This window comes from Leucopleurus acutus, assembly GCF_964270905.1.
Source record: "Leucopleurus acutus genome assembly, chromosome: 14".
Taxonomy (NCBI): Eukaryota; Metazoa; Chordata; class Mammalia; order Artiodactyla; family Delphinidae; genus Leucopleurus; species Leucopleurus acutus.
The window spans coordinates 22,317,063-22,335,511 of record NC_139156.1 but is presented as its reverse complement, the minus strand read 5'-3'; the positions used below and the strand labels follow the sequence as shown (position 1 = coordinate 22,335,511).

At 41.6% G+C, this 18,449-nt stretch overlaps 1 protein-coding gene across 3 annotated transcripts in view; it reads right to left on the bottom strand.

Annotated features, from left to right (window-relative positions):
- Nucleotides 1-18,449, bottom strand: part of SORCS1 (sortilin related VPS10 domain containing receptor 1) — a gene marked incomplete at its 5' end in the record, with an annotated part of 555,414 nt that overhangs the window by 106,938 nt on the left and 430,027 nt on the right. For all 3 annotated transcript variants that reach the window (XM_082855012.1, XM_082855013.1, XM_082855011.1), the window contains 3 exons: nt 851-927; nt 1,193-1,295; nt 9,031-9,177. In XM_082855012.1, the coding sequence (XP_082711138.1) occupies nt 851-927; nt 1,193-1,295; nt 9,031-9,177 (327 nt within the window). The remainder of the gene's footprint in view (nt 1-850; nt 928-1,192; nt 1,296-9,030; nt 9,178-18,449) is intronic.

Below are 18,449 nucleotides of genomic sequence, written 5' to 3'. Positions count from 1 at the left end.
CGCAGATCTATGAAGCTAGGAAATGGTAACGAGACCATAACATGGATATCTCTATCTAAAATTTAAAGCAGAGTGTTCTTGTTGCCGTGTGATTACCTGTGCATTAGATTTCAATTTAAGGTACTAGTTACCGTATGATAATTAAATGTCAGTGGCTTATTAACACATATTTATTGAAGTGTAACAACCATGCGTTAGGCACATATCTTTTTATGACTCCTAAACCTCATTAAGTGCCTGTTTTATAACCTGGGAGTATCTAATTTTCATTCAGAAGAAAGAGGAAGCATTTAAGCTAAACACATTGGTTGAAAGTAATTCCATTTCTACTTTCCCTAGCATATGCACCCTGATGGTTATTATTCTGTCTTTTGCCCATGAGCTTTAAACATCTCAGAACACCACCTGGGTAATGGTTATTTCTATATCACTGCATTCCCCTCGTTTCTGACTTCAAGGCAAGGGGAATTTATGGAGGTAACCCGGTGTTAGGTATATAATCTCTCTTCCAGCCTTCACGTTCCCTACGTAATAAACTCCCCAGAATTTTAGTTTTCATTTCATGGGAAAAATTCAGTCATATCTAATTTGGTTTCATTGTCACTTATAAACTTTCTCACATATACGGTGGGATAAAGGGTCATTTTTATCAAACAAAGAAATCAAATTTCATAAATGTTTGCTTAAGCTCAAAACATTTTGAAAGACATTCATAAAACAAAAAGGAAAAGAAACACATTGATAAGCTTTAGGATTTATGTGTGGCTGAATAAGTTCCCAGAATTGAACCAAGCTGGAGAATTTTTATAACATTTTAACTTCAGTAACCAGACCCAGGATACTTTCTTACCTGCCTCCAAGTGTTCCCTGCATCTGAAGAGACAAACATGCTGATGTCGCTGTCTGACAGCTCAGAACCTATGTTACCTGGAGAGAGCACATCACCATCAGTGAAGGGAACTTTTTGCAAAAGCTAACAATGGGCTATGCTGGCAGTGTGCATTGCCCGAGATGGATTTAGACTGCAAACATTATATCTGAGCAGGGTTTTTCACCATACTTGCCTCAGGGTCAATGGCTTAGGTGCCTTTCAAAAAAATTTTAACTTGCTCATTAAGTTCCAAGCTCAGATATCTAACTTGTTAAAATAAACACAATTTACAGCAGTGAGCAAACCGGGCAAGCTCCTTACCTGAAGCCACTATGATGCTGGGAGCTGTGTCTCGGCTGGCAATGATCCCTGATGTGTAGGGATTCTCAGAGACCTTAAGGTGAAGGTGTAGTGAGCAATAGGGCTGAGAAGAGGAGAAATGAGGGTCATAAAAGCACATCATTTAAATGTTCGTTTAAAGCTCAGATTCAGAGCACCTGCCATTCATCCAACCATCCCATCTATCCATCTATCTATGAACCCATCCATTCACCCATCTTTCATTCCACAAATATCTGGTGCCACTAAGTATAAAAGAGCTGCCACAGTGGTGAAGGAGAGAGCACCTTCATTTTAAGTCTAATCTACTGATAGAATTGCCATTTGGCCATTCAACAAACATTTTAGCACTTTATCTGTAAAACACACGGTGTAGCTTATGAAAGAGTTACATTGACTGAAGTTTGGTCTCTGCCACCTAAGGAGTATATAATTTAAGACCCTTCTATTGATTATCAAAAGAGAATATTTTAATAGCCATGAGATCAGCACAGACAAAATATGAAATTCTAGAGGATGACGAGCCTATGTCCAACTTCGGGTGAAGGGAATTTCCAGGAAAAAATGGTGCCTGAGGCAAAGGTGGGTAGGATATGAACTGCACATGAGATGTTCAGGAGGATAAAGGACATTTCAGGCCTAAGTAAGATCAATAACGAGGAAAAGAAACAGAAGAATTGAGCTGTAATACAACAGATAGTCAGGTAAGACCAATGAGGAGAAATGATATATGACATTGGAAAGAAAGTTTGGCCAGGCTGGGAGGGCTTTGAAGAAGTCACTTGGCATCTCTTAGACATTTGACACCTTGGTCTCACTTCTACAGAAGAAGCCGTATGACGTGTGAAACTGTCCTGACATCCACCAGACAACTGACATAGCGTCTGTGTCAGGGTATTAACCGACCCAGTGTTATTCGATATAAATGTCATTCTTATAGACAAAATGCACTAGTAATAACAACTTAAATAAAAATTTAAGGGACTTGTTTGTGTGTAAAAATCTCGATCAACTTCTCAGATTAAGACATGCAACAGTTTTTCAAAACGGGATAATAAATCTTATACAAATTTCATTTAAAATAGTTCTTGTACTGAGTTGTCAAAAACTACAAGTTTGTGTCTGAACCCACATCTCTTTGCAACTCTCAGGAAGATTATTTTCTAATCTTATAGACTTGAGTTTTTGGAATCACCAATGTATCTCTGTTATTACTTTCATTCGGCTCTGTAAGTCTCAGCAAGCAGGTATTCAGAGCACTACAGAGATACAATGACTACACGTATATGGGACACAGTAAATGACAAACTAAAAATGAAACTCAGGAATAAAAGCAGCCAAAACACCGCTGAAATAAAACAGTGGCTCATAATAGGGTCTTTTCCTCACTGCCAACACAGAGAGTAAACTCTCAAGGAATGATGATCGGGGCTTCCCTGGTGGCGCAGTGGTTGAGAGTCCGCCTGCCGTTGCAGGGGACACGGGTTCGTGTCCCGGTCCGGGAAGATCCCACATGCCGCGGAGCGGCTGGGCCCGTGAGCCATGGCCGCTGAGCCTGCACGTCCGCAACGGGAGAGGCCACAAGAGTGAGAGGCCCACATACCGCAAAAATAAATAAATAAATACAGGAATGATGATCGTAATAAATTATTGGTTTTGCATGAAAATTTCATGTAAAGCTTTCAAAAAAGGAATTTTTACTCTACAGTGTTCCATAAGAGTAAGAAGACCACCCCTACAAGAAGAAACAATCAGATCCAAAAACTTGGCTTCTTTTTGTCCGAGAGGAAGACTAGAGCGGGTTCTGTATGTTGTAGAGGCCACAGGGCAGTGCTGACCAACACGCAGGCAGATGCTGAGAAAGGATAAAGCAGAGGTGTCAAACCACTGTTCCATGAAAATTCTCCTGACAACTGCGGCCTGTCAGGATCTCGTCCTCGGATGTACCACAGTTGATTTTACCATACAATCCTGGATCATCTATCTGAGGTATGCAGTTTTATCCCCCTAAGAGAGATACTCTACAAATAAAGAGGAAACATCAAGTACTACTTTGCATCTTCTGTAAAACCTCACATAGAATCTAAAAAAGACAGTCAATGAACACTTGAAATATCAAGCAACACTTTCAAGTTAGGACACGAAAGACCTTTACCGTTTTACTCAGAACAATGCCAGAAGTACATGGGCTCACGTATAAACCACATCACCAGAATAATGTGAGGATCTCCATGGCATGCAAAGCAGTGATCACGACTTGGGGATTATACCTAGACATACGGGCTTAGTGGAGGGCCTTTCGTACCCCCCAACAGAGCAGGACATCCCTGGCCCAGGGAGCACCCAGGCTGCAGTCTTGAGCCAGCCACTGGCCACGTACTTCATCACCCTGCGGTCTGGAAGACTGTGAACCTAAGTTGCCACCTGACCCAAGGACTATTTGATAGAGGCCACTTGCCACTACAAGAGAAAGAGGGCATTTTCAATTAGCCATTTCAACGCTGCTCTGTTGCTCTGGCTTTCAGAGGCCTGAGATGAATTAATTTGGGAAGAAAAGACACCAGTTCATGCAGTAGCAACAACATCAGAAATGATCTTTTTCGTGGACTTTTTTTCTCCACTCTCACATTTGTAGTACTGGATTGCCCCCAACTGGTGCAAGCAAAATATTCTGTGGCTTTTTTTTTTTCCTTTCTTCCATTTTTTTCAAGGAAGTTATACAGTCCACATCAGTGTTTACAGAAAAACAATGTTAAGTGATTCACATTCACTTCTTTTAACTTAAACTTTTATACTTGAACAGCTTGAGACATTTATCAAAATTAAGTCACTGAAGATTAATACAGGGGTTGTTATAATGGCTATCAGGCCATAGCAAACTCCTGGAAAACACAAGACAAGGTTCTCCAATTCTTAGGCACATCTTTCCCAGGCAGGAGGCACTCTGTCCACCTCTGCCTTCCTGCCGCCTTCTCTCCCATTAGCGAACATATACTGAATATCCGAACATCTTTCCAGAGTTATCTCCAATTCAGTATGAGTTAAAACACAGCTTATCCCAAAGACCTTTCTCTATTTCCCTTGACTTTTCATATTAAAAACATACAGAACTGTACACTGAAACCACCAGGACCTAACAGCTGACCTCCCAAGAATGGAGGGACCAGCATACATGTTTGGAAGCTGCCTGCTGTCCTGACTCACGCATAGTCAAGGGGCATGGGATTATCATCTGTTGGTCAATACTCGAGCAACTAGATCCTTAGTCTTTAATCTTTTCGGGGTCAAGTACAGAGTTTGAGAATCTGATGCAAATTGAGAACTCTCTCCCAAGAAAAAGCACACAAAGGAAGCACACACACAGAGTTTTGCATTCAAATTCGGGGAGTTCACAAACTCTCAAAGCCCATCGTGGACCTCTAGGCTCCAATGACCTTTCTTCTGCCTTATTCTTTTATTTCTTATTTTAACCAACAAAATCTTCTGGCCCTTGCAAGTGTTCAGTAAGTGCCTGTTTGAATTCAACTGATCCATGAACGAGCTGAGCTGCTGTCTTCCTAGCACTGTGAGTGGCCAGTGGAGAAGCACTAAATGATGCAAGACATTCCCCCGCCATGAAATCAATCAACCTAAAACACCGTTCCGCATGTGAGAGTCAACCAGCTTCTCATTTCACTTCCTCTTTACCCCTAATCTCTGAATTAATAGCCTTTACATCTCATCTTCATGGTACCTTTAACCCAAAGGCTCCTAATCTGAATACTGTACTGAAAAGCCAGCTTAGAGCTTTCACAAATAAGGCAGCAGGTAGGCTCCCAAAAAGTATTCCTCGAATCCATATCCTACACACACATTTGTGCAGTTTCTGATCCTGAGTTGGAGCATGGAATCCATTTGACTTTTAGTAAGGAGTCAATGGCAAAGTAGAGGGAGGTCTCTGGGCCAGTTGGCTGGTATGGGGCATTCAGCACTGCTCCAATTCAGCAGAACGTGGAGAGTCACAGCCAGTACAAAGGCGGGCGAAGCAGAATCGAGAGTCTCCTGGGGTAGCTGGCTGCTTAGCTCCAGTAGGAAACTACTAAATGAACCCACGAAGAAGTCACAGCCTCTCTCCATGAAACACGATGCTTCCCCTCAGGGCCTGAGGACTTGTCACAGGCTCAGCTCACATCTCGCCTCTTGGGAGCCCAAGCCTGAGGTTCTGGAGTCAGGTGGACCATGGCCTGTAACACCCCATCTAATTGTACAATGCAGTCTTCAGAGGAAAGAAATCCCTGCTGAACCCTCCAGGCAATCACTCTAGAAGTCCTAAAAATACAGCCTCAAATTACCCTGGATGTCTTATTTCTATAGAATACATTTTACCAGGAACATTCCATTTGGGGCTGCAATTCTGAACTTGTTCCGCATTTGTAATAGCCCTGCTGGAAAAAAAAAATCTCTTTTCTAATCACTAGGCTGTGCTTTCGGTGACACTGTCACTTTCCAAGTATTCACAATCTAAAAATCACTTTTTGTCTCCTCTCTGCTACCAGCTCCCAAGCCTGAGGAAGGTTTTAACAGTCTGGGTCTCCTGGAGCTCAAAGATTTTCTTTCCTATTGTGTACCTTGGCAGAGTTTTATAAAATTATTGTGGTTTCCCCTTCCTTTTTTCATTTTCCTCTCCTCACCCTACTGCTGTTTTCTAAAGCTCAGATTAAAACTACCTTAAACAACAGGGTTAATGGGGGAGGAAGGTCAAAAGACTCTTGGGTACCATACGTCCATGTCTCATTAATTCCTCTTTCCTCAATCTTAACGAGCCTCTACTGATTTGGTCAACTTTGGGGTCAACTGATGCCCATGAGTTTCAGAAGGTGGATATTATGACGAATCTTTCAGTGTGACTATGAATGGCAAGGAAAGGCTCCCACTAAAGTCCAAATATGAAACTCAAACGTCTATTATCCCTGGAGTGTCTGCTTCAAAGACAACACCCTCAACAATAGATGTGTTGAGCACCTACCATGTGTCAAGTATGATTCTTGAGCTAGTTCTTTGGAATGACCAAAAAGACAGCCACAGTCCCTATGCTCATGGAGCTCACAGTGCGTGGGGGAAGGTGGACAAGCAAGTCACCAAATGCATGTGCTGATTTAAGAGAGTGAGGAAGGTCACGAATAAAAAAGACTGGACCAAGTGCAACTTCAGAGAATGCTCGAGGAAGCTCTCCGAGATGAAGGTAATCAAGCAAAGGTCTGAATGCCAAGAAAAAAACACACTAGGAGAGGGGCATTTTAAGAGATATAACAGCAAATGCAGAGCCTGGGACACAAACGAGGGCGGTGAGCTAATGGTATGGAAAGGTGCGCCCTTCTCCCCCACTGTGGCCTATACGGAAGGAAGGAAGGAAAGTCTGGAGACCAGGCAGGAGAAACAGACAGGGGCCAGACCTTGTGGAATCTTGCAGGCCATGTTAAGTATCTGAATTTCATTCCACCTGAATTAGAAAGTCATTAGAAGGTTAAGTGTAGGAGGGACATGCTCTGATTTTTAAAGCTCAGGTTGATACCATTTACATAAAATTTTAGAAAAGAGCAATCTAATCTCTCATGAAAGAAAGCAGATCAGAGGCTGTCTAGGGGCCAAGGGTGTGGATAGTGCCTGTGAAGAGGCACAAAGCAATGTTTTAGGGTGATGAAAATGTTCTGTCTTGACTGTGGTAACGGGTCTATACATTTGTCAAGATTTATCACTGAACTCCTAAAAATGCGTACTTTTTATGTATGCATGTTTCAACTCAGTAAAGTTGGATTAAAAAAAAGGTTGCATTGGCTGCTATGGAGAGACGAGATTGCCAGGTAGAGACAGGAGGAACAGCCTGTCACTGTTCCCATGAAGGAAAGGGGAAGGGAAGAATGATGGTGGCTTATATTAGGATGGTCCCAGCCGAGATGGGGATGTGAGCTGATCTGCATTTATAATTCAGAGGCACAGCAGCAAGACTTCCTAACGCTGGGCTGGGGGTGGAGCCAAGAACACCTCCCAAAGTGCTCTGTGTAAGAGGCATTTCTAATGGTCCATTTATGATGCCAGAGCACCCAGGAAAGCCTCTTCAGGTGATATGGTTAATTCTCGCTCATGGACGTTCAATCACCAAAACACATGGTGGGATGGAGGACCACGTTAAGACACTGGTGCATCTCATGCATCTTTGGCTAAAATACCACATTGCTCCAGTGTGGAACTGCTGAAGGAGGAAGGTGGGCATGTCTTTAAAAGGCTACTGAAGCATGTCTTGTATAGAGTAGGCATTCAGTAAGTGACTGTTACATTTACTTACTCTGCAACTGGATTTGTGTACTTACTCTAACAAATGGCTTTCCCCCACACTCCACCTCCGTAAGTTGCCAGTAATAAGGATAGAAGCTGAGTGGGAGGCTGAATTTCAAACTGCTTCCCCTGATGCGTGGTGACAACTGCGATATCCTCTGCAACTAATAAGGTCAAGCTATGGCTGCTGGCATCTTCTCGACTGGGAGGGTGACCCGCCCACAGCTGTAGGAGATGCACCTGCAAAGTGACTGCTCAGACTTCATGGGACAGAAGGAAGCACGCTGAGTGTGCAAAACATTAAAGTTGAGATTGTATGACGGGTGGGAATATTGATATAAATCAAGCCCTTCTTACTAAAACTAAGAGGTGTCTCCTTTAGCTTTACAGACTGGTCTCTCCTTTTCAGGCATTTAAATACAACTTTGGAATTGTTTTCTAGAAATTAGCATTTAATGATTCTTTGTTTTACAAGTAATCTCTTCTTCCCCTCCTTCTTCATTCACTCGTAACTATTCATGTGTCAAGTACAGGGCAGGCCCCAGAACTACTAAGAGGAGTGAGATGTGACCTTATAATCTTTCACTCATTAATCTATTCCCCCTCAGGTAGACAGCAAACTCCTTGAAGGCAAGACCCATTTTTGATCCCTCTCTTGGATACCATCATATAATCAAATACACAAATACATTGATCTGATCTACCTATTGCCCAAATGTTAGACAATTTTTAAAAAGCCATACTTCAAAGCAGGGGTCAACAAACTTTTGTTTTTAAGGGCCAGATAATAAATATCTTATTGGTGGACCGTACAGTTTCTGTCATGACTACTCAAGTCTGCCATTGTAGAGCAAAAGCAGCCATAGACAATATATAAATGAATAAGCATGACTACATTCCAATAAAACTTTATTTAAAGAAACAAGCAGTGGGCCAGATTTGCCCCACAGGCCACGGTTTACCAACACCAACTTTATACAATGACATAAATGAATGGAACATATTATAACGAGTACTGATTAAGGATTTAAATCAGTGGTTCTTACCTTGGTTTGAGGCATAAATTCCTCTGAAAATATGAAAAAACATCTCCACTGGAAAATACACCTACACAATTCTGCATTCAGTTCATCAATTCTACAGTTGAATTTATGTATCATTAGATCCAAAACAGGTTATTCCCAGGAAAGTAAGGGTACGTTTCCCCACCATAGATGGAAACTATCATACTCCCCCTTAAACTACAATATGAGGTTCTCATCAGAAATTGGGCATCAACGGAACATCCTTAAAAGGAGCAAGAAACTTACTCATGTTCTCTTATCACTTTGGTCTAATCACAAGAGGCAGAGCTATGCTTCTTTTCTACACACTGCCTTCACGCCCTTCCCTGGCCCCTTCTGTTCATCAGTTGAGCAAGAAGCCCTGGAAACATGTTCCTCTGCTTGTTGAACCTCCATCTCCAGCCCTCACCACGTGGGACATTTTGCCCCAATACGAAGACTCACCAGCAAGCAGTGCACAGGGTCCCCCCTTAGGTCCGTGTCCGGGGCCTGCAGCAAATGCCAGTCTCTGCCTTTGTTGTACGTGATGAAAGTCTTCACTTGGTTGTCAATCTTCTTGTTAGCCAAGAACATTCCCTTTATCCCTGCTACCTGGGAAAAATCGACATGGCTGAAAAATACATCAATTTAAGAAGAAATCTATTTGTTTTACTTAAAAGAAAAAAAAAGACTGCCAAATTCAGCTGTGAGCACTTGTCTTGGAGGAAAGAGGGTGAGGGTCATGCTTGTGTATAATGACCCCCTGGGACAGAAGACAACAGACCCGTGCCCCTTGTGGTATGAGGGTCTTAATGCAAATTTGATAGAGGCTTCTTGTCTCCCCTAAGGTAGGTTGGTAGTAGCTTACTGCTGCCTACAGATAAACTCTAATGCTGTTGGTTCTGTGCTTGACAAATGATAAATAAATAGGGGTTACTTTTATTTTAGGCATAGCACTCACAGTCTTAAATACTCTATCTCACTTAATTCTTATAATGGTCCTTCTGGATAAGTCTCACTTACTCTGTTTCACAAATGAGGAAACTAAGGCTCACTCAGGTAAAGTGACTTGCCCAAGGTCACAATGCCTAATGTTATACAGATAGTAAGTGGTGCATCAGCGATTTTAACCCAGAGCTCTGTGGTTTCACAGCCCCTGCCCTTAATGACTAAATCACTGCACTATCTACAGCCTTGGGCAATTGAAAGAGGTCAGTTAAAACTCAGGATCCAATCACTGTTCCTCTTCTTTTTCTGTAAAAGATCTCTCTATTAAGCTACCAAAATACATTGAGCAAAAGAGAACAGCTTTTAAACTTAAAGAAGCAGTGGTTTCCCTAAACTGTCAAATAATCCCTCCTCCACTTCTGTAACACTATTGTTCCTACTATAAACAGTCTTTATTAATTATTTGGCTCTGAAAATATGATTGCCTTCTCTCTTGTTTATACCTTAGGAAAGAGGTAACAGTTGAGAAGTTGCCAAACTGTGCAGTAGCAAATCATTAATTGTGTCATGTTTTTCATGCGTTTTAGAACTTAAGAAACATATTTATATATATTTGTCTCTGCTTGAAATTATGACAACCCAGGAAAACTTGAGGGCAGTGAAAAAAGGGTCTGAAATGTGTTGACAAGTGCATTTCAACACTATGCAAAGGTTATCCTATTTAATGCTCACAAAAGCCAGGAGATATATAGTTACCATCAGCCTCATTTGAGGATGAGGGAACGGAAACTTAGATTACGTGTCTTTCTGGAGCACAGACGGGGTAAGTGAATAAGCTAGCAAGCATATTTGAACCCATTTAACTTAACTCAGCCCCTTTATATTATAATATGAAAATTTTTAAGCAGAAGGATGAAACCATGGTATCAGTCCTTGTCACATATGAACCACTATACCTAGTACTTTATATGTAAAACCTCCAATATTCACTATAAACCTGCGTAACAGCTATTATCACGATTCTGTAGATGAGGAAACCAAGGCATAAGGAAATTTTAATTGCTTAAGATAACAGAGAGTTGGCGTTCACACCCAAATCTGTTGGACTTCCAACATTCTTTCAACAAATACAGCTCTGACTGTCAATTCAAAGAGGCTGGGCTTCGATCAACAGAACATGCACATTTTGCCTTTGCTTTTGACACAAACCTCATTAGTTTGTACCTGCTGTTTTGGCATCTGGGATCATTTAGAGTTGAGCCAACTTTGTACTCCTTTGGAACAACAAATCTGTTAAGCAAATAAATGGTATAAACGAGTTTCTGGGCGGAATACTGTGAACTACTTAGGAAAACAAGCCTCATTTGGGGCCAGTAACAGTAGCCAGAACACTTTCTTATGCATTGTGGATCCCCCGTGAATGTGGAAGATGTAAATTTCCAGAAGTACTCTACCTCCCAATAACGATATGTTAATTACAAATAATATTTATTGATAGTTATTCACTATTTCGGCTCCATAAGGACTACGCACCAGGGAAGCTCATGCTGGTTTCGCATATGTTCGAGAGGCTGTTACATATTTAAATGACTAAACTGCCAATTCTTTAAAGATTCAATTTCATAAATCAGAATTTTCCTGCAGTCATACCTGTCTTCCCTCCACAGCAGTCCCAAACAAGAGAAATGACACTGTCATAACCATGCAACACTCTAGAAGTTTACAAGACGTAGAGAATGGATAAAAATATTACCCATCCCGGTAGTTCCCTTCCCCATTTCCCTCCCTGCCCTGTCTCTCTTTTGGCACGGGTGTCAGAGCAGGGCTGTGCGTGTTTAGGAGCTGGTGCGTTTGGGACTTCCCTGGTGGCACAGTGGTTAAGAATCCACCTGCCAATGCAGGGAACACGGGTTCGACCCCTGGTCCGGGAAGATCCCACAAGCTGCGAAGCAACTAAGCCCATGTGCCACAACTACTGAGCCTGCGCTCTAGAGCCCACGAGCCACAACTACTGAGCCCTCATGCCACAACTAGTGAAGCCCGCGTGCCACAACTACTGAAGCCAGCGTGCCTACAGTCTGTGCTCCACAACAAGAGAAGCCACAGCAGTGAGAAAACTGTGCACTGCAACGAAGAGTAGCCCCCGCTCGCCGCAACTAGAGAAAGCCCACACGCAGCAATGAAGACCCAACTCAACCAAAAATAAATAAATAAATTTATTTTTTTTTAAAAAAAGGAAGCTGGTGCATTTGATCTGCAGAAGCGGTGAATTTATTGGCCCCCGACTGCATGGCATTATCAAATGCCACTTGAGCAGACAGCTTGTGCTTTGTAATTCATCTCTGGCAGCCTGGGCTTCAGGTTTATCTTGAGGAATAGAAACTTGGCAAAGCTGAGGGAATGTGTCACAATAGGGTACAGACCTAGAGACTGGCTTCTTATTTTCCTCTTGTTGCCAAGGCACTTAACCTGTGAAAATCCCACTTGAGGTGTCTGTCTATCTATCTGTCTGTCTATCTATCTATCTATCTATCTATCTATCTATCTATCTATCTATCTATCTATCTATCTATCTATCTATCTGTCACTTATTTGTTTTGGCTTCTTTGGCCTGGTCTGCAAAGATGGTCACCCCTGCTTGCTCTTGGGGCTTTGTGCCAGTCAAGGTTCCTTTTCCCTGAGCCTGAGGAGTCTATGTGTCTTGGTGTTTGCCTATTGTGAGGTCTCATCATATGTCTCTAGAACCTCTACCCTCTTACTGTAGAACTGTGCATACCAAGGGAGCAGTATTAGTGCCCAAAATGTGGAATGTGTGTGTACTTGTGTGTACATGTATGCATATGTGTATTAATGTGTGTGTGTGTGTGTGTGTGTATCTAAGGTCTGGGCTTCTGCTGAGGACGAGGGACATGTTTCTGTGGCCAGACAACCTCCCTCTGCGTCCACAGCATGTAGACTGGGGTGGGACCGTGGTGGGATGGGGCGGGGGGTGGGAGGAAAACTACTATTCCTACTGGAAGACATGCCTTCACATAGACACAGAGTTCTAAGGAACATATTCCTATGAGGATGATACATCTCACTGTTGGGGGTTTGTCTCCCTTCAGGGAAAGAGCTGTTATTAGCTTTTCTACCTTTCAGAATTCTGCACAAAGATGCCAAGTGTGTTAAGAAGCCACTTTTCTTTCTCTGCCTCTCATACAGGGGAATTTGATACCAGAAGTTTCAAAGGTATTAGTAATTATTTCTTATTCTCTAATATCATATAAGCCAAAATAACATTTTGATTAGATTTTTAAATATGAAGTGTTACAGCTCAAACCTCAAGCCAACATAAAGTACAACAGTACACTGACCATTCCCCAGGGTGATAGCCTCAAAATGCTACCTTCCCTTCTCTCCTCTTACTTTCTTTGATCATGTTTCCCACTCTCTTAGACAGCATCCCAACATGCCTCTCCCTATCTATCCTTCAAGGCCCAGCTCAGTAAGCCTTTCTCCAGAAACCAGGACCTCTTTTTCATCCTGACTGTCCCCAGCTCTTCTTCTCTGTCCTCCAATTTGTATAGATGGTACCTACATCTTTGCTCTCAACAACCAGGTAAGCTTCTCAAGGGCATCAGTCTTCCTGGAAATGTCTCTTGCACTCCTAACACTCCTTACCACATGTTAATTCTTCATAGATTCTCTTGTCGTTTCTCACATCACTGTCTCCCACTTGAGTATAACTTTTGATTTATCATTCAATCCACCATACTCCCTCATTAAAATTAATAACTGAAAAGTCACTTTGTACAAGAAGTCCTTTTTCTTCATTTTTAATGAAATAGGTAGAATTCTGCATTAGAAGACCGAACAACATTAATAGTGCCCCAAACTTATTGCGTATTTAAGAAGTGTCAGACACTACATGAAAGGCTTTGCAAGCCTAAGCACATCAATCTAAGTGGTAGACTCGATACATCCTCATTTCACACATGCAAGAACCAAAGTCTGGATGTCAGTCCCTTGCCTAAGGTCATTCCCTGGAGAACCTTAGCAATGGACTCCACAACAGTCTGTCTATCTCAGAGCCCAAGCACTTAACCCTTTGGCAGTACTAGTTCTTCAAACTTCTTTCTCATCCTAGAGCTTCCTGAGAGAAATATCATATATGGACATTATAGGAAGTTGCCTTTCATTCATTCTTTAGTACATGTACTCAATAGTTGTTCAATTAATATTTTTTGAATATCTATCACTTATCATGCATTCTAAGCACTGGAAATATAGCACCTAGAATGTCTAAGTAACTTTACAGTCATGCAGCAGGGTTTTTTTTTTAAGAGTCAGAATGTGCTAGGTGCTGAGACCTGGATTTCTTTGGTGATTTAAAGAATGAACCCCAGATATCTTCTTTGTTTTTTAATATTCACCTCTAGAGGGTACTCTCCAGTCCTGATCTTCCATATGTTCTGCACAGAGGTTAAGTTGGGAAGATCTTACACAGGGGTTTTTGCTTATTTCTGCCTCCGATGCTGATTGGGAGCGGATGCCTCCCACCCTCTCTGTCTCAGACATTAATTACAAATCTGAAGTGTCAAAATTTGAAGAGAATAAAAATATGAATCAACAACAATGGCAAGAAAGAGAACATATTCATCACGATGATTTCTTTGGGCTTTGGAGATAGGATATTTTTCTGTTCTAAAGAGAGGATCCCAGCCAGGAGAGATACATACTCATCAGGGGTCAGGGGTGCCTCTGACATCAGGGAGCCCATTGCCAAAAATGTCTAAGTGTTCTTTCCTTCCCTGTGGCCTTGGTCAGGCAGCATCACCTACCCAGGGAAAGAGTAGCCTGGAATAATTAGATGGTATATTCTATGTCCTGTAATAACTATGTCCTGGGTGGGAGAGCATTTTTCCTCCCTATCTCTTATGCTGGATTGTAAGAGGTAGTCTTTTCCCAGGAATCAAGGTGTAAGCTACATCATCAGAACCATGGAGCCTTCTCTTTTAAAGAGAAGGTATTCATAATGCACAGAAGACATTATGTGTGTAACAGAACATGCATCAGTCATTGGTGGCGTCTTTCATGCAGCTCACTGTGCCTCACTCATACATTCTGTGCCTTCTGAATTTGTCAGCCAGGTGACTTCATTCCCAACACAACCCTTTCGCTTGGCTGGGGTGAACTGTCGTTGTCCATTAAGCCAAAGGGCTCTTCATCATCATTAACTGATACCTCCTTCCAAGAGGAGGGAGGATATTGTCCAAAGCTGTCAGTTCCACTCTCATCACCCATACCAGAGGAATACACTAGGAATCACACATCTCAGACACTCTCAGCACATCTCTTTTGCTCCGGCCACCATCAGGCACGCTGTCTTCTGTGACCATCCCACATGGTGCCACTGGAGAATTTATGCTATTCAGGAATGACAGAATTTGGGGACACTCATTTCTAGGATTCTCTTGCGCAAATATATCCACCAGACAAAACTGGGAGCCACAGGATAACACAGCCTGAATTCACCTATAACTGCAGGCTCAGGACTTGGTTCAGACGATGGCGAAGAGGTCCACAGCGATCATCTGCTGATCCTGTTTATGCCGGCTTTTCCTCAGACCATTTTCTTCTTCCGGTCTGGTTTCCTCTATAGCTAGGTCAAGTCTAATACTATTTATCCCGCTCTTTAGTGTGCTTCTATCTTAGGGTTATTACTCGGCCACAATCAAATACAAGCCTAAATACTGATCTTTCTGGACACACATAATGGTTTCTAGCTAAGAGTTTGCATATTAGGGTTCAGATCCTAATTCTGCCACTTACTAGCTCTGTAATCTTATAAAAATGATCGCATTCTCTCTGACTCCATTTTCCTATAAATGGGCGTGATTATAGTCCCTGTGTCATAAAATGAACATACAGACTGAATGAGATAATTATGAAAGGTTCTTTAGAAAGTGCCTGGCACATAATGGTACCCCAAATATCATCTACTTAGTATGATCTTGCAGCAACAAAAATCACTCTCTAGCATTTTTTTCTCTGCAGCCTACTTTCCTGGCTCACGTGTCTCGACTCTTTTGAATGGGGTCCATGGCCAATGGTCAACTCACACTGAGGGGAAATTCTGGTATTTCAATAACTAAATCATGTAAGATGGGCCTCCAACACTTTGTCCCCAACATTTCTCTACCTCATCACATAGACACATACAGTTCTAACGTAGAGAGAACCACATTTGTCCTAAAGTTGCAAGGAGTGAGTGAATAAGATGATTGATTTTAATGAGAACTGTGTCTCCCTCTGCATTTCCCACAAAGACTCACCAACAATACACATGCTCGATACACAGACTCATACAGTCATACATTACACGGTTCGCCTCTGCTAACACAGTATAAAGAGCACATAAGAACAGCAGGCAGTTGGCATGTAGAAGCAAAGGATGCATGCCATCCTTCTCAGTCACCCCGATATGTGAGCAGATGTGAACTCTGTATACTCTGTCACCCTCATCTTGCGTACTGCTCATCTCTCCTCCTCATTAATTCATCTATAGATTTTCTTACTTTTCATTTATCTCTAACCACTCATCATTCATGGCAATTCTACTGGGAAATTCAGGCTGGATGGCTTTCAGCTTCCTGCTAGGCAGAACAATCAGATTTAAGGAACATTTGTGCCAGGTTCTGTGTCAGCCAATATTCTTTCTACCTAGGTAATCAGCAGATATGACACTGCCATTCTGATCACATCAATTTCAATTCAAGTTGCTGTGAACTGCCAGGCTAATAAAACAAAGACTCTTCTTCCCCGGCCCCAGGATGCAGGACACCTTTACATAATGTAGTTACACCGCTGTTCAAAGTGATGATAATAAGAGCCAGCAGTTTCCCAACAGATAGTCAACCTCAAGAGACACCCAAAGGGAAAACATAAAGATTACCAAAAAATGGTTTGTCGTGTCCAGAGGTCATTCTATTTCCTCTTCTCACTCCCTACCTGTTAGGCTATTTTTGATTTCAGAAAACCATTCATGAAAACAGTTGCAAATAACAGGAAATGACAAAGTCATTCTTGTTCAAATTTGTCATCTTTTCCATAATCAAGGGACTAATTTAAATGGTCTCTATTTTGGCAGAAAAAAAAAATTATCCAGAGAAATTATTCCACACTGACTTGAAAAGAGGGGAGAAGATAATCAGGAAGGAAAAATGCAACCTGAAAATCAAATGTTTTCAGGAGAGCAGGGACAGAGCCGAGACCAGGGAAGCAAACTGGGTGATTAACGTGGGACAGCTGATTAGACTTCATACTCTCAGAGCAAGATATTTCCACTGTAAATGCTGGATCAAGGCAAGAAAACATATGGTATTTCAAAAAAACACGCGTAAAGTTTAAATGTTTATAACACATTTACAAAAGAGGAAAGAAATGTTGCAATTTACATTTGTTTATAAGAAGACAGCTTTGGTGATAAAGGATGTCATATGGCCCTGCTAATTACAATATGGAAAGAAGCAGAGATCCAAAATGGTGGAAATACTTTGGACATTTAAACAATGTGGGTAGATTTTAAGACCAGAACATTGTTCTGGGGCTTAAACTCACTGGAACATAATATCAATTATACTATCTATAATTTGTTGAGTATTGTATTTCAGGCACTGCTCATGGTACTTTAAGAAGATTAGCTTATTTCATCTTCAGAGAAATCCTATCAAGGAGGTACCATGTTTACTCTCTTGTTTTAAACAAGAAAACTGAGGCTCAGAAGTTGTTGGATTTATCTCAAGAATATATACACGTGGCATGGCCGGGATTTAAACCCAGCCAGCCTGAGTCTAAAATTTACACCCTAAATCAGAATTTTACCCTACATGAATTTGAAGGTAAATCACCAGAATATGTAAATGTTTTCCAGAATACATGTGCAGTTTGAGGCTGAGATATATGATATTATATTTATCTGGAACATGGGCAGGAAATGAAGTGGAAGAAACTTGTGAATGTATAAAAAATTTGCAGGGTATTTTTCTAAATATATACACAAAAAGTACGTCCTAGGGCTTCCCTGGTGGCGCAGTGGTTGAGAGTCCGCCTGCCGATGCAGGGGACACAGGTTCGTGCCCCGGTCCGGGAAGATCTCACATGCCGCGGAGCGGCTGGGCCCGTGAGCCATGGCCGCTGAGCCTGCGCGTCCGGAGCCTGTGCTCCGCAACGGGAGAGGCCACAACAGTGAGAGGCCTGCGTACCGCAAAAAAAAAAAAAAAAAGTACGTCCTATGCTAGTCTACCATAATTTCCATCACAAATACTTGAGCTCCGAAATGGGCATATAGTTTGTTAACATGCCTTTATACACACAGAGAAGTTTAGATACTAGAAGAAAATTCCCAAGAACTCCTAAAGATGAAGGTATATAGATAGCATTAAAAGGAATTCTAATAATAGGTTTAAATTTCTTAAGTGAAATTGGTTTCTTTCTTTGACATACTGGATACGATTCCCTTACTTCTCATTACACAAACAACCTCTACTCTCTGAACTTATCCTTCACCAAATGATGACATCATTATGACTGAACGTATCTGAATAAGTTTTATAATTCTTTTTCAGATCGAATATGTGTATGATTGCACTTCCCAAATTCTGAATATGTTTCATAACGTCTCATTATATCCTATTATAAATCCTTCATAGCACAAGACCGACAAATGGCTAAAATCCATCCCCAGATAGCAGCTTTCTTTTCACCTGACTGTGCTTTAAATGGCCGTTAAAGTGTTGGTGTTTGTCATAAAAGCTAACTGATCCAACATATGATTTTATTTTGAAGCTGGTCGTTCTGAGAAACAAAGGGTCAGAGTTCCCTTAGAGAAATCTGGTAAACTGCGTTTTGTTTCTCCTCTTCACCCCTCTTTAGGAAAAGAAAGACGTATTGAT